This window comes from Bemisia tabaci, unplaced genomic scaffold (genome assembly GCF_918797505.1).
Source record: "Bemisia tabaci unplaced genomic scaffold, PGI_BMITA_v3".
Lineage (NCBI taxonomy): Eukaryota > Metazoa > Arthropoda > Insecta > Hemiptera > Aleyrodidae > Bemisia > Bemisia tabaci.
This window is the reverse complement of record NW_027311788.1, coordinates 15326-41005: the sequence shown is the minus strand read 5'-3', so window position 1 is coordinate 41005 and position 25680 is coordinate 15326. Positions and strand designations below refer to the sequence as shown.

Here is a 25680-nt window from a genome sequence, read left to right as displayed (position 1 = left end):
TTCGCTTCCTTTTCAGGGGAGGCTCTAAAAGTAGGTGGACGCGCGCAGGATATCGATCGAGGAACTCTCCGTCCTTGCCCCCTCCTTTTAGTCTCATTCAACCCGTGCACCGTCGTTGAGTATGCCGCCGAGAGGTGAACTCTCTCGAACATTAGTTGAGGAACTTTTGCAGTCAAGGAAAAGCTACCCAATGAACAACTCCTATTGGCGTAAACATCCCGAAATAAAGTCGCGATTATTTCTCTTTTTACGTCGCTTTAGCTTATCAATGGTCCCCAATTTTTCTCACCTCGTGGCTGTAAAATCAATCGCTTGAGTGGACTGAAATCGCTGTATGAGTGAAGTTTTGAGGTTACTCACGTTCTTCATCTCAGCAACAGGAATTATTTTAATATCGACGGACAACAAAGTGCAAGTGAACAAGCACAGATATATCCGTGCTCTACATGTACCTACTCATTCTTTCAAAGTGAGTTCGTTATCCGCTGCGTGTTAATATTTACTTGATTACCTTTGGTAACAGTTTTCATAGGTACCTACTTTTTTTCACTTTTAGTCTGCACTTTCACCATCGAACATGGTATAATCAATAGATATACCTATATATTTTTCATGCTACTTGGGCCGTAGGTTAGGGTGTGCCTTATTTTTGAGTTTTGCGAAAATCAAGTTGGTCAACCCCTAAAAAGTTTCTATGTAGTCTCTAAATAAACCCCCTAAAAGGAAAAAATTTTAAAAAAATTTTAACCCGTGCCTCAAAGGGCCTAAAGGGCCTAAACCCAAAATTCAAAAATTTTGGCAAGCGACACATCAATTCTGAAGGAAAATGGCAAGTTACGGCCCTTTCAGGGCAGAAATTTTGTCCGTTTTGCCGTATCTTGAAGCGTAAGGTCACAAACGGCCCAATGACGACGTGAGGCTATGGGCTGGCGGGGCGCGCCGCGGCCGGCCCGCCGCTGAGCGTGCGCGCGCGGCAGGGTTGCGCATCGCCGCTTTACACCGGCGTAGAGGAACGAACGGTGGGGTGGGAGGGGGATATCCGGTGGAAAAGCATCCACATTTTCTATCCATAATGAAAATGCATTATACTTTTTCAATATAGATGAGGAAATATGAGCCATACAAGGAAGTGATGAAAAGAGTGACAAATACATATCGACGGTGAAACTACCAAACCACGTATCTCGGTTTGCGACGTCACAGACTTCCTGTCATACTTTATTTTTTAAATGAAAAACTACTTAACATCCAGTATTGAAAATTTCTGTGATTTTTCCTCTTTGTGCGGAGAAAATTCCGTGAAAATTTCAAGGAATGATATTGATTTGGTCTACTTCAAAAAAATAAAATGTGAGCGTAGATTTTTAAACACCGCAAACGAGATACGTGGTTTGGTAGTTTCACCGTCGATATATAGTTTGTACGGTTAGGGGTGTAAGTGGGGAAAATTTGCCGTAACTACAGAACAGCCCTGAAAATCTCCGGGAAATAAAAGCTGCTATTGATGAGAGGTTTGCATGAGAGGTTTAATTAAGGACTAATTAAAAAGATAGGTGCGATGTTGTCGAATCGTAAGCCCGTTACGCGATCAAAAGCGATTAGTGTAAATTTAATTGGAAAAGTTTAAGAAAAATTTGATGAAAGAAAATTGCCCCAAATTCGGGAAGTGCTTAAAGTGTTTTTCTATCATGTGAAGTTTTCGCACATTAATGTCAATGGCGGTGCGTCGAAAACCTCTAATCTTGTAATTCCAATATGGAATGAAAAATGTAGAATCCCTGTGATACATAGTGTCCATGTTTTTAAAAATGTTTGAATTTTTATGAGGAGTGGAGGCGCGTATCAAAAAATACTAGCCGTCGATTGCTGGTTCAAGAGAATTTGGAGACTGATTTTACGGCAAAAATCGACATGCAATTGCTTTATGCAATACTCTTGGTATCATGGAAAATGAAGAGGATAAAGCATTTTTAATTCTTCAGCGAAAACCTGAATGAGAATGCATAATATCCACAGTGAAGGATACTATCCTTGCAGCAGAGGTGAGGAGAGCAGACAAGAAGAAACCTCGCGCCCAGGAGAGAGTTTCTCGACAGGAAAAATTCACGCTCGCTTATGAGTCCCGCCAAACGGAAGAAAATAAGTTTTTTCATTTCCTATGAAATCACTGAAGGTTTGATACATCAATAAGACTTTGTTTACCCTCCTTTTCATTGGTGTATTTGACGCGGCATCAATTAGAAAGTTTTATTCAATCGGTTCAATCTGGCTTCGCCAACTTACAGCTGATGTTGATTGCCTGGCCTCACCCAGGGGGCTAAATGACACATTAACCTCATCTACTCAAATCTTCCCCAGTAGCCGAGTGGTCAAGGGCATTGCCCACGGTTATCAAGAGTGGGGTTCAAATCCCAAATTAAATCATATTTTTTCGAGAAACTAATATTACATTTTTGATTATAGCAAGTAACTGCGGCGGGGGGGGGGGGGGGGGTTCAGTACCAGAAAATGTAAGTGGGTAAGCCATATTGAACCTCTCGTATAAAACCTTCTAATTGATGTCACGTTAAATGCGCTAATGAAAAGGAGGGTAAACATAGACACTATGTATCACAGGGATTCTACATTTTTCATTCCATATTGGAATTACTGTTACATTCATGTGCGAACACTTCACATGATAGAAAAACACTTTAAGCACTTCCCGAATTTGGGGCAATTTTCTTTCATCAAATTTTTCTTAAACTTTTCCAATTAAATTTACACTAATCGCTTTTGATCGCGTAAAGGGCTTACGATTCGACAACATCGCACCTATCTTTTTAATTAGTCCTTAATTAAACCTCTCATGCAAACCTCTCATCAATAGCAGCTTTTATTTCCCGGAGATTTTCAGGGCTGTTCTGTAGTTACGGCAAATTTTCCCCACTTACACCCCTAACCGTACAAACTATATATGTATTTGTCACTCTTTTCATCACTTCCTTGTATGGCTCATATTTCCTCATCTATATTGAAAAAGTATAATGCATTTTCATTATGGATAGAAAATGTGGATGCTTTTCCACCGGATATCCCCCTCCCACCCCACCGTTCGTTCCTCTACGCCGGTGTAAAGCGGCGATGCGCAACCCTGCCGCGCGCGCACGCTCAGCGGCGGGCCGGCCGCGGCGCGCCCCGCCAGCCCATAGCCTCACGTCGTCATTGGGCCGTTTGTGACCTTACGCTTCAAGATACGGCAAAACGGACAAAATTTCTGCCCTGAAAGGGCCGTAACTTGCCATTTTCCTTCAGAATTGATGTGTCGCTTGCCAAAATTTTTGAATTTTGGGTTTAGGCCCTTTAGGCCCTTTGAGGCACGGGTTAAAATTTTTTTAAAATTTTTTCCTTTTAGGGGGTTTATTTAGAGACTACATAGAAACTTTTTAGGGGTTGACCAACTTGATTTTCGCAAAACTCAAAAATAAGGCACACCCTACCGTAGGTACCCACTCATAATAAATGTAGATAAATAGTAACAAATACCTACGGGAGAAATGGCAACCATGACACTTGTGAAAAAAGGTTCTGCATGCCTAGGTACAAATGATTTATTTTGAACGCCGTTTAGGTTGACAGTCAAAGTTGATTGATAGGTAAGGTGAGGTCGGGTAACTGGGCAAGAGTTCGGAGAAAAATGTCAAAATTTCAACTTCATGATTTTTTCCCCATCATTATATTGACAGTGGGGGTTACTTTTAAATTTTTTTTAGTAAGTACAACACCTTGTCTAAATGTAGGAAGAGTCAAAAGTCGAATTCCATCTTTCAATTTTTTCCGACAAAGTTTCAAAAATTTCCCGTTTTTTTGACCCAGTTACCCAACGTCGCGTCGTGGGGTAACTGGACTACCCCCCCTTAATTTTTGAGGGGGGCATTATTTTTAATTCTCATTGGCCAGAAGGCGATGTTCTGCTCATGAAGGTTTAAGAAAATGTCATTTGAATGTATATAAACATGTTTAAGTGGTTAAGAATGATGTCGTAACAGTTAGCGGCAAAACAACCCTCAAATCTGAGAATTGAATAACGGTAAAAAAAATTGTTTCCTTGTAGATAAATGCTTAGAACTTTCTGTATTACTACTTATAAAGTAGTATTGTATACCAGGACACTGTTTGGCCACTTTTAGTGAGATTAAGCATGATACATCTTTAAAAAATGAAAAAAAATTAAGCCGCAAGGCTGATCTGGGATAGAGTCAGGCGCCAAAAAGTTCCCTTAATTTTTAAGGGGGGCATTATTTGTAATTCTCATTGGCCAGAAAGGAATGTCCTTCTCATGAGGGTTTCAGAGAATTTCATTTGAATTTATATAACAATGTAAGTCGTTAAAAGTGATGTCGTAACAGTTAGCGGCAAAAATGTAATTAAGTAATGCTTAAGTTATGCTATAATTGACTTAAGTTAGAAGTTTAGTGTGCTGGGAACCCTGATTATTGGTCTTTGGCACTTAAAAGTCCGCAATAGTCAATTAGTTTTGACATTTTCAGAAGTAAACAAACACCGAAGCACAGCAACCTTGCAATGGGTAACTGGGCAGGTGCCACCACTGCCACCTGCCCAGTTACCTTGGGGTGGGTGCCCAGTTACCCCACAAAGGGAAAATTTTCAAGGTAACTGGGCATCAACCCTTTGCAGCCAGTGCTTTCATCCAATTACGTTGTAATTACTCACGCATTACACAAATACATCATACATGAAGAAGAATTGTCAAAGTTGAATAAAATACTTGCTGGGAGTGAGATATGAGGCTCTTTTCGGGACCACCTCCGGCGTTGTTTTGAAAAAAAAGCTGTCCAATTTTCGGCACTTCACCATTCACCGTAAAAATTTTTTTTGGGATTATCTTTACATGTTCTAGATGGTTTACGTCATAATGAAGGTATACCAACAGTGAAAACAATTTTTGCACTAATATGGTAGAAATACAGAGGGTACTGCCCAGTTACCCCACCGCCCAGTTACCCGACCCCATCTTAATCTCTGCCCACATACCTACGCCTTAGATATTGCCTTTTTTACGATTCGAATCATAGGGGGCCCTGCGTCGGCCCGTTTCCTTTTGCCGTCTTGCTCCGTCATTTTAAAGATAGACCTATGCATGGATGTACCAAATCGATGCCAAAAAGAAACGATCTCCAACTTTTGCTACAAGGTATTTTTCGATCCGGGCCTTTGTACAGGCGTAGAAACAGAAAATACAGATCAAATATTCCCAATTCCTCATTTCTCTCAACTTCACTTATTTACTTAAAACTTACCTACTTTGGAAGCTAGAATTAATTTAAGGAGTAGACTCAATTATCATCATTAAAAAAAGAATGAAAATAAACTACAAGTCCATTTCTCACTTGATCACTGTGCAAAATTCCCCAATGGGCTTTAAAGGGACTTTAGGCCAAGGTCGATAAAAGTTGAGTGTGATAAATTTTACGAGGGATGTCCGCGTTGCCGAAAGATTCCCCCGATTTGCATGTCCCAGCACTCTGCTGTTCCCCCGATTCCGATTACACTGAAATTTGGTAGATCGGAAAGATCGGGTCGAAAAATTTCAAAGAACACCTTTGTTATCGGATTGACCTGGGTCTATCGACCTTGGTTTCGGGTAAAAACATCTTTATATACGTACCTACGTATGTAAAATAAAGTGTGCCGAATTCCAGCCGTACGTTAATTATTGACCATTAAAATGTTACGTTCACAGGACGTGGTCCATTGTAGGTATAGGTATACGCTCATTCTTGCTGAAATCCTTATTGCCAAGCTAGTGTAAACTTATCGAAATTTTGTTTCACAGAGCAATGACTGACGAACAAATATCCAAACTGAAAGTTTTGCTGGATAGGATGACAAACAATGATAACTCGTATCGAGCATTTTATTCCTACTAGTTGCATCCGCAGAAGTAACGAAGTTGGACGGATGGAGGTGGTAAGCTGGTGACGTTACGCTGCGAGTAAGAGACACGGGGCAACACATGCGGCAGGATTGCTGCTCCGGACTAACAAGAGGAGTTTGTCATTAAACGAGGGAATTATAGTGGGAAAAGAGTGCAATACGCTCATACGTCCGACAATTTGGCGCACGAAGAAAGCAGCTAGCTTCTCTCGTGCCGTAAGAAAATTTCAGGATTGACGCGCGGCTAATCCTGCCCAGAGTTACCACTTGCTCCGCCACCAATCCCACCTCACGGCATCAGTTGAGCACTGGGAGAGTATGGATGGCGACAAACATGTCAGTAATAATGAATCAATTTTACTGACAAATCTCCAGTCTTCTGACCTTGGTAAGTCTCTAAATTATAGAATTACACAAAGCCTGGAAGTACCTAGCGAAATTCTTAAACATTAAAAAAAAGTACCCTTATAAGTTAAAGAAATCTCCCGAAAAAGTACTTCGTACTTATATGACGCCACAAATCGGAAAGTTAGGTAATTAAAAATATTGAAATCTTAAAGGGACACATAACTAAAAATCGATAGTATCAAGATTTAGTAGGTACAATGCGAATTGAGGGAAGAGGAGATAATTGAGAATAATGGAGATTAGGTATGCATTTGTTTGTTATGCATGGAACGCCGTCTATCCATCTACTGAATATATATTTTTTACCATATACATATTTTTTCACACATATATATACTTATTTTTAAAATATATTTACCTCTCCGTAATATTATATGTGTTTCTTACAAAATATCGAAATCCGGCCAACCTCACCAAAAAAAAATATACATTTCAAATGAGCGATTCAGTAATTGGACGAACGGCGTGTACCAACTTTCGTCGCACACCAGAATATGTCCCGAACGGTTCTACCGGTGGGCCCTGTGTCGCCAAACTGTGCAATGCTTCAGCCCCTGGTAATACTGATCACCTGAAATTTAGGTGACATCAATCTCACCTTAAACAAAATACGTAGTGGAAAAATATAAAAGAAAATTTCCGTAACATTTAAGATCAAAAGAGGGTGCGCGCAAAAAGAAAATAACATTACATTTTTTTTTTTTTTTTCGAGTAATATTTAGCGCAAACTAAGAAAAATTACATGGAGCGAATTCAAAGGATGCTTAAAGGGAAAATTGGTAATTTAAATAATACAAAGGAGATGAGGCTCAGAGCTTCAAAAAGAAAATCGGGTGGAAAGAGTGAGTTATATTTTATGATTCTTGAAAGGAGAGATCAGTGAAATAATTAATTTGATTCGATAATCTGAAAAAAAAAAAAATTAAGAGAAATACATTTACTCAATAGCCGTCATTATTGCGTCTCTGAAATTTTCGAATTTAACACAAGTTAAGGGTTTTGTAAGAAAATCAGCTAACTGATGCTCTGTTGGAATATACTCAATGGAGAAAACTCCATCTTTAAATTGCTCACTGATATAATGATACCTGACTTCTATATGCTTACTACCTCGTCCCATCTGAGCAGTTTCAATGAGTCGAATAGCATTTTGGTTGTCAGCGTACAGAGTTGCGGGTACAGTTTTATCACAAAGCACTTCTGTGAGAGTCTTCAAATATTTAAGTTCTTTGCAACATTCTGCGGATGCAATGTATTCAGCTTCCATCGACGATAAGGCTGTTACACTTTGAAGATGAGAGTTCCATGCTACGAGACCTCCTTTGAAGAAAATCAAGTAGCCCGTTGTGCTTTTACGTTTGACCAAATCGCCTGCGTAGTCCGAGTCTGCATACGCTTTAATTTCACATTCTGGAGTAGCCGGATAAAAAAGACCATAATTTAAGGTGCCTTTGAGGTATCGTAAAGTTCGTTTTACGTTCTGAATATCTTGATGAGTAGGGTTTTCCATCGATCGGCTTTCAAAATTAACACTGTGAGCTAAGTCCAGTCGAGTTTTACAAGAAAAATAAAGTAGGCTACCAATCGCTTCTCGGTAAGGAAAGTCTCCGACGACTTCTTCAGTTTGATTGTTGCTGTCAGGTTGAATCGGTGTTCTAACTGGTTTACAATTTTGCATATTAAAACGTTTAAGCACTTGGTTAGCATAGCTTAATTGCGAAACAAAAATACCTTTTTCATTCTTTTCAATTTCCATTCCTAAGTAGGAGCTGGCATTTTCTGATACCGTCATTTCAAATTCTTCATTCAAAGCTTTAAGTACTTTATTGATTTTGTCTGTATCTTGACCAGTTACTAAACCGTCATCTACATGGATGGCTAAATAAATGTCGGATTCAGCGTTATGGAAAATGCACTGATCCGTTTTTAAAGGCATGAAACCTAATTTACGGAGAGTTGTGATGAAACGTTTATTCCAATTGTTGGATGCTTGACGCAATCCATAGATGGATTTTTTAAGTAGACAGAAATTGTTCCCTTCTTCAAAACCTTCTGGTAGTCGCATGTAAATTTCAGTTCCAAGTTCTCCATACAAGAATGCAGTTTTTACGTCAAAGAAGACTAACTTATTTTTCTTTTCTGCAGCAATAGCAAAAAGAATACGAAGAGAATTACTTTCAACTACTGGACTAAAAATTTCTTTGTAAGCAAGGTTTTCACTGCATTGCTGAAAGCCTCGGGCAACTAAACGAGCCTTATATTTACCGTTGTTTTTAATTTTAAAAACCCACTTACTTGTAATGAGTTCTTTGCCGTGAGCTTCTTCAGGATTCACTAATACCCATGTGTTGTTTTTGGCTAAAGATGCTTTTTCTTCTTGGATTGCCTTTTTCCATTTTTCTTTATCAGGAGACTGAATCACATCACTATATGTTAGCAGGGCTTCACCGTTGTTTTCGAGTTGATTTGTCACACGATGTCTCTTGTCAAGTTCATAGTCTTTAAGTTTCTGTGGTAGGACAATTTTCCTTTTTGGTTTGAGATTTGGCATTTCAGGAATCGGCTGGTTTTCTTCATTTTGCTGCTCTTCATTTACAACAATTTCATTTTCGTCTTCATGTTGGTCTATATTATCTAAAATTTCATTTTCTTCTTCATTTTCATCATTTATTTTAATCGCAGTGTGACGTACCTCATCTTGTTTCGATGAATTTACAAATTCATTTGTGAAAATCACATCTCTGGATTTGTAAACTTTCCTTGTTTCTGGGTCAAGTATTCTGTAACTGTTCGTGTTATAACCAATAAAGACACCCTTTTTACTTCGTTTATCAAGTTTCCGTAATGGACCTAAAACTTTAGTGTAAACAACACAACCAAAAATTCTAAGATTTGATAAATCTGGTTTTCGGCCATACCTACCAAAGTTCAGCTGATGTTCTGTTCACAGTTTCGGATGGACATCGGTTTAGTAAATAGGCCGCTGTTAGAACAGCATGGCCCCACATTTCACTGTTTAGACCAGAATCAAATAGGAGAGCTCGGGTCTTTTCCATTAAGCTGCGATTTAATCTTTCAGCTTTACCGTTATGCTGTGGTGTGTGTGGTACACTGTAATCGGGTTTAATACCTCTCTTTTTGAGCCAGGATTTAAATTTATCAGAGATATATTCCCCGCCATTATCACATCTTAATCTGGTTGTCTTCGTCATGAATTTAGCTTCTGCTTCATAAACATATTCTTTGATAAAATCTTCTGCTTCATTTTTATGGGACATTAGATACACTTTGCAGAAATGCGTATAGTCGTCTAATATGGTCAAGAAATATATTGCTTGCCATCAGGCGTGTGAGGATTGCTTGGTTTGCAGACGTCACTATGAATTAGCTCTAATGGACGAACAGCACGTTCTCGAACAGTTTTAAAGGGCAGTCGGGTTTGTTTTGCTTCGGCACACACAGAGCAAACACTATCATCAGCTTTTAAAATATTATGAGGAATACCATCGGCTAGATCGGTCAGCTTCTTTAGATAAGCTTCATTTAAATGGCCCATTTTACGATGCCATTCATTGTAGACACTATCATGATGAGATTGAGCTACAAGAACTTCTCGCTCAGGAATTAGATCAACGGTGTACAAACCATTATTTGTTTTATGACCTTCTATAATTACGCGGTTGTCAACTAAGATCTGCACTTTATTTTTGTCAAACACTACCTTGCCTTTATTTTTTGTAATTGCACTGACAGATAAAAGATTCTGGACAAATCTGGCACGTGATATACATTATTTAAATTAAATGCTTTGGATACAATCGAGCCAACATCCGACGTCGAAATGGTTGCGCTCTTTTTGGCCGTTTTGATGTCGAATTTGCATGGGTCTGACGTGGAAAAGAGACGTTTATCATTGATAAGGTGATTGGTCGAACCACTGTCAAGAATGAAATTTACTTTATCACAGTTGTCTGAGAACTCACTTTTAGTTTCATTTTCAGTTAAGAATATTTCAGTTTCAGCAAAAAAGGCTGCTTTATTATCATCATTATCATTATTGTGAGAGTTACTCTTACCTGTATTGTTATTTCTTTTCCCTTGATTTTCACGTCGAAAGAAACAATTTATCGCTAGATGATTGTCGTTTCTCCTGCATGCTTCTGTCAGAGTACAATTTGTCTGCAAGTTGGGACAGTTTCGTTTCAGATGACCTCGCTTGTTGCATTCATAACACGTTACATTATTACTGAAGTTAGATTTAAATTTGACGGCAGCGTGAAAAGTTGCGCCTTCAGTATCTTCATCCGATAGTTTCAATTTAGCTTCCTCTTGAACTAATCTGCCAACTAGATTGTTGAGGGTTCTGTCTTTCTCACTAGTAGAATCCCATGCACTGCTTAAGTGTTTATAGCTTTCAGGTAAAACTGACAAAATTTTTGTCATGAGCATGGTATCGTCGATATTTTGGTTTAAGCGATTTAACTTGTAGGTTATGTCCTTAAGTGCGGAGATGTTATCAATAACACTTTGCTTGGATTTAAATTTGAAGTTGTAAAACTCGGTTAGGAGTGTGCATTTTTGCTGGTTATTGTCTCTCTCATAGATTATTTTGAGTGAATCAAACATTTGCTTACTTGTAGTACACGTAATTATGTGGGGAATCACAGATTTATCCAGTGTTGAAACGATGTAATGCTGAGCTTTAGCATCTCTTGAGTTCCAATCCTTTTGGGTTGCTGCTGTAGTTGCATCTTCCAATTTCTCCGTACCGTCTACGATGCCAATCAGATCTCTTGCCTTAAATAAAATTTGAATTTGAAAATACCAAATACTGTACGTTTCGGGATCCTTTAAGTTTTGAATATGCAGGACATCTTCTCTGTCACTTTTTGCCATTTTGGCACAGTCACTCAGGCATGCACGATCAACCGGCACCAACCACGAATTTACGCGAAACTTTTCGAACGACGTTTTACACTTTAACTTTGAAGGAACTGCGGCCCATAACCTGATCGATTTAATTTAATTTAACTTCAATTTAATTTAATTCAGGGCTTTAATTAATTAATAAGAACACAGAGATTTGGATTTGCGAGCATGAGAAAAAATGAGCAATGTATTGTGTGTAATAGATATTTCAGAGTGACAACTTGACAAAACAAGATTTAACTAGAATAGACGTAGTACCAACATAGGAGTTTATGATTAACATGGAACAATATTAACTAGCTAATTATTGGATAATTTCTTGGGTAGATAATAGAACATTTGCTTTGTGCTAAACATTTTTTATACCTACAGTTGAAAAAACTATAAGAATAAATATATGTAAAAAGAAAAAATTTAGAACATTAAGTAAAATAAAAACAAGAATGAAGTAAAAATAAAATAGATTAAAGACATGTAATGTCATAAAAAAATATACGTTAGAAGCGGACGTTAGAAAATGAAAAAAGTGAAAAAACAAAATAAAGTGAAAAATAAAATGCAGTCTAAAAATGAAACATAGTAAATAAAATAAAATAAAATGAAATAAAATAAAATAGAGAAAAAAGTAAAATAACACCGCGTGAAAAAATAAAAAATTAAAAAATAAAGTAAATTAAGAAAATTAAATATAGTAAAAAAAATAAATTATAGTAAAAAAATAAAATAGGGAATATAATAAAATAGAGTGAAATAAAAAAGTAGAGTAAAATGATAAAAAAGAATATAAAGTGAAATAAAGGTAAAAATGAAAAAATAGGTAAAAAATAAAATGAAGTAAAGTAATAAACCAAAATGAATTAAAGTAAAAAACGCACAAATCAATAAAAACTGGTCGAGATATCCTGGCTGTACAGTGCACGTTTAATTCGAAGCGAAATGCAGGTTTTTCGTCACTGTTTTCAGGCGGCCGGCATAGCTTAGTAGGTAAGGTCTTCGTTCAGTGTTCGGGAGGACCCAGGTTCAATCCCCGGAGCAGGCAAAAAATTCCAGATCAAAATTCCAACGAAAGTGCCTAATAGTGTCACGTAGACGCCATTATTCACAGTTTTTGAAATAATCCCCGTATATAACCCATTTGGGGGGGGGGGGGGCTTTTTTCACGGCCCCACAATGCTAGGTGACATCGCCTACACGTAGTTTTTGGTGACATCACCTATAAGTTTAGGTGAATATTTTTAGGTGATCAGTTTTACCAGGGGCTGTGGTAGTGTTGTTTTTCCAACATAAACACTTACTTTGGTAATAATCAAAACCTACATTTCAATTCTGTGTCTACAAATGTCAGTGTTAGGAATCGTTCCCCGAAAGCAGCATCTTATGAAGTTCAGCCTACAGATGGAAATTATGTTTGTTTTATGGTTTTCTTCAAATAACTCGTGTTCTAAATTGATTGTTGAAGTGTCAAATGGTGTGTATTACTGTAGGTATAATAAAGCCTAGCGTAGAAAATTTGAGCACATGTGTGAGCGGTCCATTGCTATGCGGTCTAAGCTGCTCATTGATGACAGTTTCTCAAAGGAAGAGTCTTCGTTGGATCAAGAAAAATTTCTTGATGACTTGTACATTCTGTGTCATGCTCCACTGATTCTTCTAGGGCTTCCTTACGAAGGTATTACGATTCAGTATGTAACTTTTTGACGTATCTTTCCTAGTGAGTGTTAATTGGACTCCGAATGGTTGCCTTTATCGTTCCTCTAAGGATATAATAGGGAGCAAGATGAATAATGTGAGTTCAGGTGAGTCTTTTGATGTTCTTGCCCTTGGACTAACCCAAAGCTTCAAATAATCATTTAAAAATAATCATCATTCCAGGTTTCCCGAATCTTTGAAATGCGCCTTCCCTAGTAGCAGAACCATAGAAGGAAAAGATAAAGATTATGTACGAAAGTTAATTTTTTTATGTAACGCATGCATACGAAAGTGTTAAAAGTGAACATTTTTAGGTAACCATTATACAGGGTTATTCAAAAGTTACGCACCACTGGCCATAACTTTAGTTCTAATTATGATATCGATTTGCGGTTTGTGGCGTCCTTCCTCATATCGAGGGGGAAACTTTTTGAGGTACTTTTCAGTTCTTCGACCCCCCAGGGGGAGGGGGGGCGGGGAGCAACTCAAAAATTTCAAATGGCAACCCCCATCATGTGATACATCGTTAGAAAGAGCATAAAAAAAGAAAATTTTTGGCGCAAACCGGAAGTCGATCTGACCCCCCTGTCAAAAGTTAGGGGGGTCCAAAGGTTATTTAGGGGGTCCGTACCTTCATTTTTTAGAGTAGCTTCGGCGGCTCTTGGACATACCGTTTCTCTTTTCAAAGAGTCCTCGAATACTCCAAGTCTGATACCGAAGTCTTCATATTGCCCCCGGGCCACCAAAGCCCCCCTGTAGGGGGGGATGGGCCTGTTACAATGAAACATTGCATTAAAATGCGAAAAGTCACAGAAGAGCTTCAAACTTAGCATCAAATCCGAGTGGAACTTCTTGCCGATGTTAACGCAAACGCAGCCTGCGACTTTAAAGTGAGTTTTCAAAACTCTTAGCCCCCTGCCCCCCTCATTTTTGGTTGCAGAGCGGGTAAAAACCGGGAAATTCACTACAAATAATGCCCAAAACTAATGTCCAACTTGAGGAGGACCCTTGAAACGTTGCGATCAGTCGGAGAATTGGAATACAAGGACTGCCACCCCCTTGAAGTACGGAAACATCCAAAACACCCCCGCTGCCCCCCTCATTTTTCGTTGCGGAGCGGGTAAAAACCGGGAAAATCGCCAGAAATGATGCCCGAAACCACTGTAGAACTTGACGAGAACCCTTGAAACGTTGCGCTCAGTCGGAGAACTGCAACACAGGAACTGCCGCCCACTTTAAGGACGGAAACATCCATAAAACCCCCGCTGCCCCCCTCATTTTTCGTTGCAGAGCGGGTAAAAACCGGGAAAATCGCCAGAAACGATGAACCGGTTCTTACCAGCTCTGCAACGAAAAAAGAGGGGGGCAGCGGGGGTTTTATGGATGTTTCCGTCCTTAAAGTGGGCGGCAGTTCCTGTGTTGCAGTTCTCCGACTGAGCGCAACGTTTCAAGGGTTCTCGTCAAGTTCTACAGTGGTTTCGGGCATCATTTTCTGGCGATTTTCCCGGTTTTCACCCGCTCCGCAACGAAAAATGAGGGGGGCAGCGGGGGTGTTTTGGATGTTTCCGTACTTTAAGGGGGTGGCAGTCCTTGTATTCCAATGCTCCGACTGATCGCAACGTTTCAAGGGTCCTCCTCAAGTTGGACATTAGTTTCGGGAATTATTTGTAGTGAGTTTCCCGGTTTTTACCCGCTCTGCATTCAAAAATGAGGGGGGCAGGGGGCTAAGAGTTTTGAAAACTCACTTTAAAGTCGCAGGCTGCGTTTGCGTTAACATCGGCAAGAAGTTCCACTCGGATTTGATGCTAAGTTTGAAGCTCTTCTGTGACTTTTCGCATTTTAATGCAATGTTTCATTGTAACAGGCCCATCCCCCCCTACGGGGGGGCTGTGGTGGCCCGGGGGCAATATGAAGACTTCGGTATCAGACTTGGAGTATTCGAGGACTCTTTGAAAAGAGAAACGGTATGTCCAAGAGCCGCCGAAGCTACTCTAAAAAATGAAGGTACGGACCCCCTAAATAACCTTTGGACCCCCCTAACTTTTGACAGGGGGGTCAGATCGACTTCCGGTTTGCGCCAAAAATTTTCTTTTTTTATGCTCTTTCTAACGATGTATCACATGATGGGGGTTGCCATTTGAAATTTTTGAGTTGCTCCCCGCCCCCCCTCCCCCTGGGGGGGTGAAGAACTGAAAAGTACCTCAAAAAGTTTCCCCCTCGATATGAGGAAGGACGCCACAAACCGCAAATCGATATCATAATTAGAACTAAAGTTATGGCCAGTGGTGCGTAACTTTTGAATAACCCTGTATAAAAAAAGTCATAATTTCGTGAGCTTTTTGCAAACATACTGAAAAATCTTCTAATTCGCGAAAAGCTCACGAAAATGATGACCTTTTTTTAATATAATATTTACATAAAAATGTTCACTTTTAACACTTTTGTATGCATGCGTTACATAAAAAAATAAAAAACTTGCCTATAAAAAAAATTACCTAATCTAGCTTTTATCATTTTTCATAAATCATGGTCAAGTCTAAACTTTAATTTTTTTTAATATAAGCGTTACACGTTGTTTTATATAAAACTATCATTTAAATAACAGATGTTTTTTTAATACTTTTTTTAGGAAAAAAATTGTTCTGCTACTAGGGTTGAAATCTCATTAAAAATATTTCCAAGTCAAGTCAAGAAGATTTTCATGGTCTTTCATACTTGAAAAAAATCTCTAAAAATGTCACATAAAATTTCCTCAAACAAAGATCCGCCCATTACTGTCATTGTTCTTCTTTGATGCGTAAATTTATTTCTGTTCTCTTTTCCTGAGAGGGGTGAAATACATAGAAGCAGGAGCAATTATCAATGCCATTTCTCCACGTTTCAGGTTGAACCTTTGACCTCGCTTGATCCTTCTCTGCAGCTCGAAGTTAACATCTGTAGCAAATTTTTATGTTATAACAATCCCTTGGGGCGGAAAAAAAGGAGAGACTTCAGACTTTTGAGATACGGATCCAAATCTCAGACTTCCCGACTTAAATTTTCCTGATACGGCATAAATTCAGTCCTCTGTGAAAGGAAAGATCCAGTAAGCATCCTCAACCAATAATCAAGAAATAGGGAAAAAAAATCCAGCAAACATCATTGACCCCAGGGGGTTGGTTATGCTTTCTTTAGGTTTTTCGGGCTAGGAAGGTATGTACCCTCCGTTTGCTAGATGTTGCTGATGAAGGCTACCAAGAATTGATTTAGCTTTTAGAAAGTTAATCCACAACTAGTTTAATGTTCAGATACCCTTGTGAGAAGAAGATAGGGACTCCATTGGCACATTGGCAGTGAATTTGGAAGACGCCTTCCCAGGCAAATGAAACCTCAAGTGCTCACCCCTCCCCAGCCCTTAAAATAGAGTATAAATTATATTCGGGGCGGATGGTTGAAACTTCTTTTCATATTCAACAGTGCCACATTTATCTCATGAAGTTGAGCTTGATCGGTGTGGGCATTTGGTTGGGTATATGCAGATCGTTCTTTCTAATAAAAAATTCTAAATCATACCTTGAACTGTTGCTACAGAAAATGTGCACTTCTGATGACACTGTGACGCCGACGATAAAACTGAGAAATGATCTTAAACTAGAGGCGAGGACTAAATTTGGAGATTTTCTGGAGAAAGGATGTGAATTACCTACTATTTCAGGCAGACCATTTTTCTTCAACGCAGACTCTTCCTTTGAGAAACTGTCATCAATGAGCAGCTTTGACCGCAGCAATGGACCGCTCACACATGTGCCCAAATTTTCTACGCTAGGATTTTTTATACCTACCTATAAGTAGTAATACACACCATTTGACACTTCAACAATAAAAGAACACGCTTTAATAAAACCATAAAACAAACATAATTTCCATCTGCACGCTGCACTTCATTAGATGCTGCTTTCGGGGAACGATTCCTAACACTGACATTTGTAGACACAGAACTGAAATGTAGGCTTTGATTATTACCAAAGTAAGCGTTTATGTTGGAAAAACAACACTGCCACAGCTGAAACATATAACGGCGAGGCACAATAAAATCGTCTACGAGGAAAAAAGGAGCAGATCAAACTGACGAGCTACTTGGCTTCAGCTTTAATCATAAAGAGCGAAAGGCCAATGATGTTTTTTCATTTGCAGGTTAAAAAAAATATTGCATAAAATTTTACGTAAAGTTTGCATTAAAAAAAAAAAAAAAAACCCCATAGTTTGGTAACTGGTTTGCCATTTATTATCGTATAATAAATGGCAAACCAGACCACCATTTATTCCCGTTTCTGAAATCTGAACTCGGGGGAGTTAATTTTGAATCAGTGGAAGAGGTCAAACAAGCCGTCCACTCTATTTCATCTCCGGTCAGCTTAAGACCTCTACGCGCGTGGCATCCAAAAGCTGTTCTGCTCTTAGTCTCAGTATCAGACCTGCTTGGATCGAGCTGGTTATGTGGACAAGTGAGGTAAACCCCTTATTCTGCAAAAATGTCTTTGATTTTTCGTCAGTGATGAACGACTGAGGCTTTGGCAGAGAAGCTCTTCTCCTGTCGCGGACTTCAAATCCGCGCGGATCCGGCGGGAGCGTCGAGCACCCCGGCGCGTTCAAACGGCTCGCGTTCAGCTGCACATGGTCCGATTTTGTTGCGGTTTGTTTTGTTGGACTCAATATTTCCTAAGGAAAATTTTGAGCCCAAATTTTTCAAAATTGGTCCATTCTTATTGATTTTAGAGAGGGGGGATACTTACTCATTGAACGCCCCTCGTACCATACTGTTCATAGTGTAAATTAGAGTACCTTTATAGACAGAGTATGGCTGAATATGGGTGAGTATGGCAGGTTTTGATTTGTCAACGAGTTTTTAGGCTTCATGATGCTCTTCCCTAGTAGCACAATGGGAGTCAAAAACGTTTTAAAAATGTTTCACTGAAATCAAAAACGTCGCCAACACATTTCATCGAAACATTTTAAAAACATTGGAAATGTTTTCTTCAGTTTTTAACACGTTTCATACACTTCTCTGTCACCCCAAATTTTTGTCAAACTGCATGACACCCTACGCAGAAGTTTCTGATACCTATTGAGGATTATCAAAGTTTCACTGATCCGTTTCAGGAACATTTTTGAAACATATTTTTGAAAGGAAAGGTGCTTGATGCTCTCACAGAATTGTTTCAGAAACGTTTCCAAAACATTTCCTACGTTTCATCGAAACATATTAAACACGTTCAGAATGTGCTCATTCAGTTTTCAACACGTTTCAGACACTTCTCTATGTCACCCCAAATTCTTGTGTCGCCTACGCCGTGGGAAGATGTTTCTGAAACCTATTGAGGATGTTTCAAAGTTTCACTGATACGTTTCAGAAACATTTCTGTTACATGTGCTTGAGAATATTAGGTTCTGACTGTTCACTATGAAATTTTTTAGAAACGTTTGCATGTTCCAGAAATGTGTTTCTTCGGGGATTAATTAGAGGCTAATTAACAAAAATTTCAGATATTTGTTTTAACAAATGTCGTTGTGGGATTAGAACCATCACAACAGGATTTCCTTGATACCAACCATGCCTGAAGACTGAATCGTTACACTTCATCATTATCAAGCTATCAGAGGGACCAGGACACCTTCACTTTAGAAAAGAATACGCAAAGCATGATGTATGGTTTCAATATTCTAGATAATCCATAACTTATGAGCTTTTGTGGAGATGAACTCGATGCATACAAGGAATTAATCATTTTTATAACCTCCACATAATTAAATGTCCAAAAAGTATAGCTTGAAACGAAAAATTAAGCTGAAATTTGGTACAATTGAAAAATTAAACGTCAACGCCCTCTGGTGGATTCAGTTTGAACTAGGAAAAGTTTTAGGAAGGTCCTAGAAATGTTTCTATGTTATTCAATGAAACATTTCTAAAACGTGCCAAAAACATTTTTAAGTGACGTATAAATTCGAACAAAATATTCAAAAAGGTATCAAAGACATTTTGAAAGGTTTTGAAAACGTTTTCAAAAAATCGGGCGGAAAGAATATAAGAATAGGTTTTCCAATTGTATCTAAAACATACACCTCTAAAACCTCATGATTTTCTATATTGTTTCCAAAACGTTTCGAAGTGACGCCACTGTATAGGTACAAACAAAGTATTTCAAAGAGCATTCAAAAATATTTCAGAAAAAATGCGCACGAAGAAAAAAACAGGTTTTCAAATGGTATCAGAAACATTTTCAATTTAGATCTTCGATACCTGTTGAAACGTTTTCAAAATGTGGCCCAAATATGTCAACTAAAGCCACCCATTTCAGATATCATTTATACTTTGTTTTGGGAACGTTTTAACAAAGATTAATGAGATGAAGGAGAAATGTTTGGAAAATAATTTTGACTCAATTCAACGTAATAAAGATCAAACTAGATCAAAATGTTTTAAATTTGTTTAAAACATTTTCTAAATGAAATACGACAATTTCTTATATCATAGGAAATATTTCTAAAATGTTTTAGATATGTTTCTGGAAGATCGCGTAAAAATCTTTTTAAACTGTTTTTAAAACATTTTAATATTATTTAGATCTAGCATCAAAAAACTAAAATTAAAACATTTTTTTATTTCAAAAATACTTTTTATGTGAAAAAAACCTAGGTTTCACAATAATGTTTCCAAGATAGTTTGGAAACATTTAAATGTTTCATTGTTTTATCTGCAATTAGTTTCCAATTTATTTCTGATACATTTTGATTTTGATATTTTTATTTAAAAAGGAAACGTTTTTAAAACGTTTCAAATTTATATTCATGAAACTTTCGAAGCGCTGGTGTCAATTATTTGTTTCAAAAATGTTTTTGGAACGTTTCAATGAGATGATATAAGTTTGAGACTTTTGAGATGTTTCTGAAATGTTGGTGAAAAAGATTGTGCTACTAGGGTTATACGGCCGTAAATAAACAAACAAGATGGCGGCTCACCGTAACATCGATAAGAAGCTAAATTTGACAAAAATTTCAATTATACGGCAGTAACAATTTAAAGTAGCATATCTACGAATAACACACGAAAAACACATGAAAACATTGTTAAATCGCCTTTCACCTTCATCATAGGAGGATGTAAGATGTGCATCAATCTTATTTTGGTTACCTTTATTCTGGAAGTTTCAGATGACGAAATTGTGCAAGTGAACGACTTTCGAAGGATAGAAAGAGTGGATGATATAGAACCTACAAGCGGTGCTTATTACAACTCTGGGTAAGTATTTGTGATTCTATAGGTAGGTACCATAATTCTCTGTGAAACCGCTGTAATTATTAATGTTCATACTGAAAAACCCATGCTCTTTGGATTATACGAATTTGCTTTTATCCTTTTTCATTAAAACTAGACACTCACATTAAACGAATTTTCGCAGCGGATCGGGTAGAGCGCGTGACTCCGATCCGGTAAATTCTTATTTTCTAGAGTACTTATATTGAGAGAGTATGGCCACTGGGGTTACCACCTCTGATTGGCTCAGCCATTTTAGGCTAAATGGAGCCCTTAGGACCCAAAAATGGCGGACGCCATAAATTAATGTAATGCAAAATGACTCAAAATGTAGTTTTCTTTGCATATCATAACGAGAAATTTACTCAAATGCACTATTGCGACATCTTTACATATTTTTAAGGCTAATCGTGTACAATTTTTGAGAAAAATTATCTTAGATGTAGTAATAAGGTTGGCAGCAAGTGCGGTTGGTGATAACCGTCAAAAGTTAGCAATGACCCCCCTCCCATCCACAAAAACCAAAACAAAGCACCGCCATTTTTGGGATGACGTCACATTTCGAGATATATCGCGATTTTAGGCCTGGTGCCCTAACCGGGATTCGGTCGGTTCGATTTACATGGGATTTCCCATAAGGAACGGAAAGTCAATTTTCAAACCCTGATTCTGGGTAGTTTCAGACAGTTTCTGCCGTATTTTTTTGCGATTATGAATTCTATATATCCTCAAATGTACGTTTCCATCGGGTGAATCTCCAATTTCGCATTGGATATTTTAGTTATACTCAATGTATCGAAGCAAATCCCGAAAGTGAGGTTATGTTACCCCTTTGTCTACATTCTTCTCCGGGATTCTGAAGAATATTATTTCTTCGATTTTATGAAAAAGGACGAAGCATTGGTAGATTGAAAATACGTTACTGAATTCATAAGCATTATTTCATCCTCTAAGTCGTATTATTGTGACAGCCTGTGCGCGTGTCACATGATTCGTAATACCGAAGACATAAAGACGGAATGCTCGTATCTAAAAGCACGGGGAAAAAGTGAAGCCTGGTTTGGCGCTGGGTGCTTGTGTGAGTGTGTAAATGAGCGCGGGAATTCATGGCGGCAAACGGAAAGATTTGAACTTGTCCTCTTGATTTTTACACATTTGTATAACTTGATTTTGTCTACATGATTCAATGTATTTGGTCATGTATTACCCATCAATCTCTTCAGAAATATCTAGAAAATTGATTTCTGCGATCTCAGACGCAGAAATTTTTCCTTGTTCTCGAGATATTCTTGATGGAAAATAAACTCCGCGTTATTTTCCAAAAGAAGCCCAGTGGGCACCAGGCGGATCAGCCTATCAGAGACGACTTGTAAAAGTAGGAGGTGCCACTCAGCCCACAATCCATATAGCGGCTCTTGTTTTCTCTTCAATACGAACCGAATAGTTCTATAGATCGGATTCTATACATCAAACGGGTGAGATTGTATCGATATCGATTGGTTCAAAATATAAACATGGCCTCAAAAGTCAATTCAGAAATCTGAGGGAACGGGTCTTTTGAAAAAGATTTTTTATTCTTTTGAGTACCAAATGCCAATGCAAAGTGAAATTGTTAGGAATTTTCTCATTTTCAGCTTTTCCAACTTAAATCCTGATGGTTTTGTTTGAGGTCATGTTCTATTGTTTTGAACCAAACGATACATCGAACCACTATCGAATACGGTCTATAGGGGCTCGATCAGTTGATTACACGATGAATCGAATTTTTGGATAAATGAAAACTGAAGGTAAGCAGTCAATAATCGAATCAAAATCAATCGATTTGTGCATGTAATTTTTTCTAAATGTCAAACATCAACACTATACCTAGCCCAGAGTACGTAACCGAGAATCAAAGCGGGTACTCGCATTGCCAAAAATGGACCATCCGTTCGTCCAGACCTTTCAAAATTACGTGTGTGTAAATGGGCGATGCCGTTGCTCAGTCTTAAATTTTAGTCAAGTTCTTAAATTTTTATTGATTTATTCAATATTTCGGTGCTCTGATCTTTGGATTTTCAACGCTTTAACAAATATTATATTGGTAGTTTTTCGAGAAGTTCATCTCTAAAATCGGCTAAAATCCCTCCAATGCTTTGGTAATGGAACTGTTTTCGCGCGCTTCAGCTTCAGATTGCGCGACCAAGTAGAAAATGGATAGTAATGCATTTTTTGATTGGTCGATCACTTCTCCGTTTAGGACGCAGAGACGAGTAGAGACCGTGCACGCCCTACGTGCTTGCTCATTTCGGCGAGGCAAATTTTTTTTCGGGATTCAACTGGAACGGCAGCCATCAAATTCTTGATTTCACATCATGGATGACGGTACCTACCTCCGGGTTAGTCTAAACTCGACAAAAATGGAAGCGGTCATGAAGAAGAAAGGTATGGCAGCCAACCATAGACACACGTAACTCCCTCATTCTGAAAATTGAGTTGGATTTCACTGGACTTTAGAGAAAACGGCGTCACCAATTTCGACCATTTTGGTGTCTACGGACGCAGCTATGATGTTTCAAAAAGTGACAAGGACTGTTTTTTTTAAAAGAAAAGTAGAAAATCCCACGCCCAATATGAATATAAATAAAAATAAAAAAAGAAGCCCCATTAATAAGAGCATAACGAATAAGTCAACCATTATTAACATCTCGCATAATATGAATTACTCTATCAAAAGCTAAGGTGAATCTACAGCGGTGCGTAGTAAGAAATTTTTCCGCGCAGGGAGCGCAGCGCCACCGCTGTGTTTTGATTTTTTGGTCCACGTTATTAGAGTCCGTAGGTACAGCCCCACATGAGTCCTTGAGCTTTTATGAAAGTTACAGGAATTTCTGTTAAAATCGAAGAGTCATAAGTTCTAGCCATAACATTTTAGTCACCCCTGTCAAGTCAAAACAGTCAGCCTTCCTGTAAGATACACCTACACCCCTCTTCCTGTAAGAGCGTTTTCATAAGAACAGAATGAAAACTGAAATATGTACATCTAACCTTTGTAATTAGTATCAGCTGTTTTGACTTGACAGGGGTGAATAAATTATTTAGTTAGGTAGTAATAAGTCATTTTATGACATTTTGGAGGAGTTTTAAAGGATAAGTTGGAAAGTTTTCCGTTTTACAATTTACTAAGAAGAATGTAAACAAACCACCACTACGCCAACAGCCGTAATTCACCAGTCGACACCATGTGAAATCACAAAAATTAATGGCTGCCGTTCCCGTCGATTCCCCGAAAAGAGAGTGCGTCTGCTGATTTTCGACGTGCAAGGTCTCTACTCATCTCAGGTAAGATGGGAATGCTCGTATACTGTGCTTTGGTTCTAGGTTACCTACCCTAACAAGCCGGCTCCAGACTACGCGGCATTCGCCGAGTGCCGAGCCGAGTCACGAATATTCGAGGTTCTGGAAGCGACGGGCAGATGCGAGCGTTTCCACGAGTATACAGCGCCACACTACTCGTGAAAGTCGTACTTGGCTCGTCATTTGGCAAGTAACGAATTTCTGATGGGAAAGGACAAATATTCGCCAAGTGAAGAAAAAACACTGGAAAACGCTGCACCTCTCCGCCCTCTTCCTACAAAACCTATAGCGAACATTCGGCGAGTGAGGACGAGTAGTCTGAATGGCACCCCGATGTTGCGATGGACGCTCGGCTTCGCGCTCGCGATCCCTTTGACTCGTGTCTTAAAAACCGACTTTTAGCGGGTTGGGGCGAATGCCGAGCCGAGTGACTCGCCTCGCGTCAACTTGAGTCAAGTCAACGGGAATGTTCCATCCAGACTACTCGGGACTTGCCACATATTCGGTACTCGGTGAATGCCGCGTAGTCTGGAGCCGGCTTAAACTGGGCCGGGGGCCGAAATTTGTCAGCTCTTTCCCAAGAAGGCGTACCGTTGCTGAGTCCAAACCGCATCACCGGCCAGACAAAAGCGCTAAGCCGGACTTATAAGTGCGGTCGAGACTCGTCCTATGTATATCTAAGCACGGTGGAAGGGCCGAAAAAAATCGGCCCCTGGGTGGCTTTCTATGAGTATGACTGATATGTACGTATTTTTGTTCTACTACCAGTTTTCAATCCGAAAATCACCAATTCTTAAGGGACAGAGTAAGACACTTGGCACAAAATTTATCCGAACGAGCTTTGCGCATCAAGCGACGTTTTGATTTTCCACCCACGCCCTCGACGGTCAGTAGCGATCCCGGTAAGAATGTAAACATACGTGTTGCTCAGAGGTGAGCACTATTAGCCAAGGTACCCCCATCCCCTTTCAAACTTCTGTATCAGTTAGGAAAACAGTTACAGGGATGGCAGGTGACTTTTTGATAATCATGTATTCTATGAATGGCCCCTCTTACGTAATTTTCTGCTTTGAATGTAAAGTATGATAAGCAGTTTGCAATTTCACAAACCGAGATAAAGATGTCGTCAGGTAAGTTGACACTTGTTTACTTTCGATTTGCAGGAGTAGGCAACGAATTTACGCCTTATTCGCACAAATCGTTGTCCGCTACTATCCACCTTAAAAACATCCGTTTTATGATCGTATTGTAAGAATACTACCCTAGTAGCAGAACAAATTTTTGTTTTTCTAAAAAAAGTATAAAAAAAACATATCTGTTATCTAAATGACCGTTTCATAAAAAAAAAAACGTGTAACGCTTATATAAAAAAAAATCCAAGTTAAGACCTGACCGTAATATATGAAAAATGATAAAAGGTACTTTTTTGATGATAAGGTAATTTTTTTTATACACTCATTTTTTATTTTTTTATATAACGCATGCATACGAAAGTGTTAAAAGTGAACATTTTTATGTAACGATTATATAAAAAAACAGGTCATCATTTTCGTGAGCTTTTCGCGAATTAGAAGAATTTTTAGTATGTTCGCGAAAAGCTCACGAAAATTATAACATTTTTTTATATAATGGTTACATAAAAATGTTCACTTTTAACACTTTTGTATGCATGCATTATATTAAAAAAATTAACTTTCGTACATAATATTTATCTTTTCCTTCTAGTTCTGCTACTAGGGTACCGTTCAGTTTTCAGTTATGATCAGCGACTTTTATGTGGTTGTGATTGTTATAGTTTTGACTGTATTAAAAAACCTATCTAAGCTTTGTGTTCTCACTTCTGCGAGAGTCGGATGTTTTCATGTGGATAGCAGTGATGCAAAAACGCCTGCAAATTGAAAGTAAACAAATGTCAACTTATCTGACGACACCTCTAAGTACATAAGGGCCTCCAGTCTCACGATCTAAAGTAGGTACATAAAAAAAATTTAAGGAGAATCTGATGAAAGCTAAAAATTACCATTTTAGAACAACATTTTATACCTACCTCTCTTCATGAAGAGACGTTCAATGCATCAATTTAGATTTTA

The 25680-nt window shown here is 38.5% G+C and overlaps 1 protein-coding gene across 3 annotated transcripts in view; it reads left to right on the top strand.

Annotated features, from left to right (window-relative positions):
* LOC140225921 (cyclic nucleotide-gated channel beta-1-like) overlaps window positions 1-25680 on the top strand; it is a gene marked incomplete at its 3' end in the record, with an annotated part of 37992 nt that continues 12312 nt past the window's right edge. The window contains 4 exon segments of one of the 3 annotated variants that reach the window (XM_072305962.1): window positions 1-532; window positions 5837-6325; window positions 20146-20239; window positions 24359-24492. In XM_072305962.1, coding sequence (XP_072162063.1) covers window positions 6256-6325; window positions 20146-20239; window positions 24359-24492 — 298 coding nt within the window. 3 annotated transcript variants of the gene reach the window in all.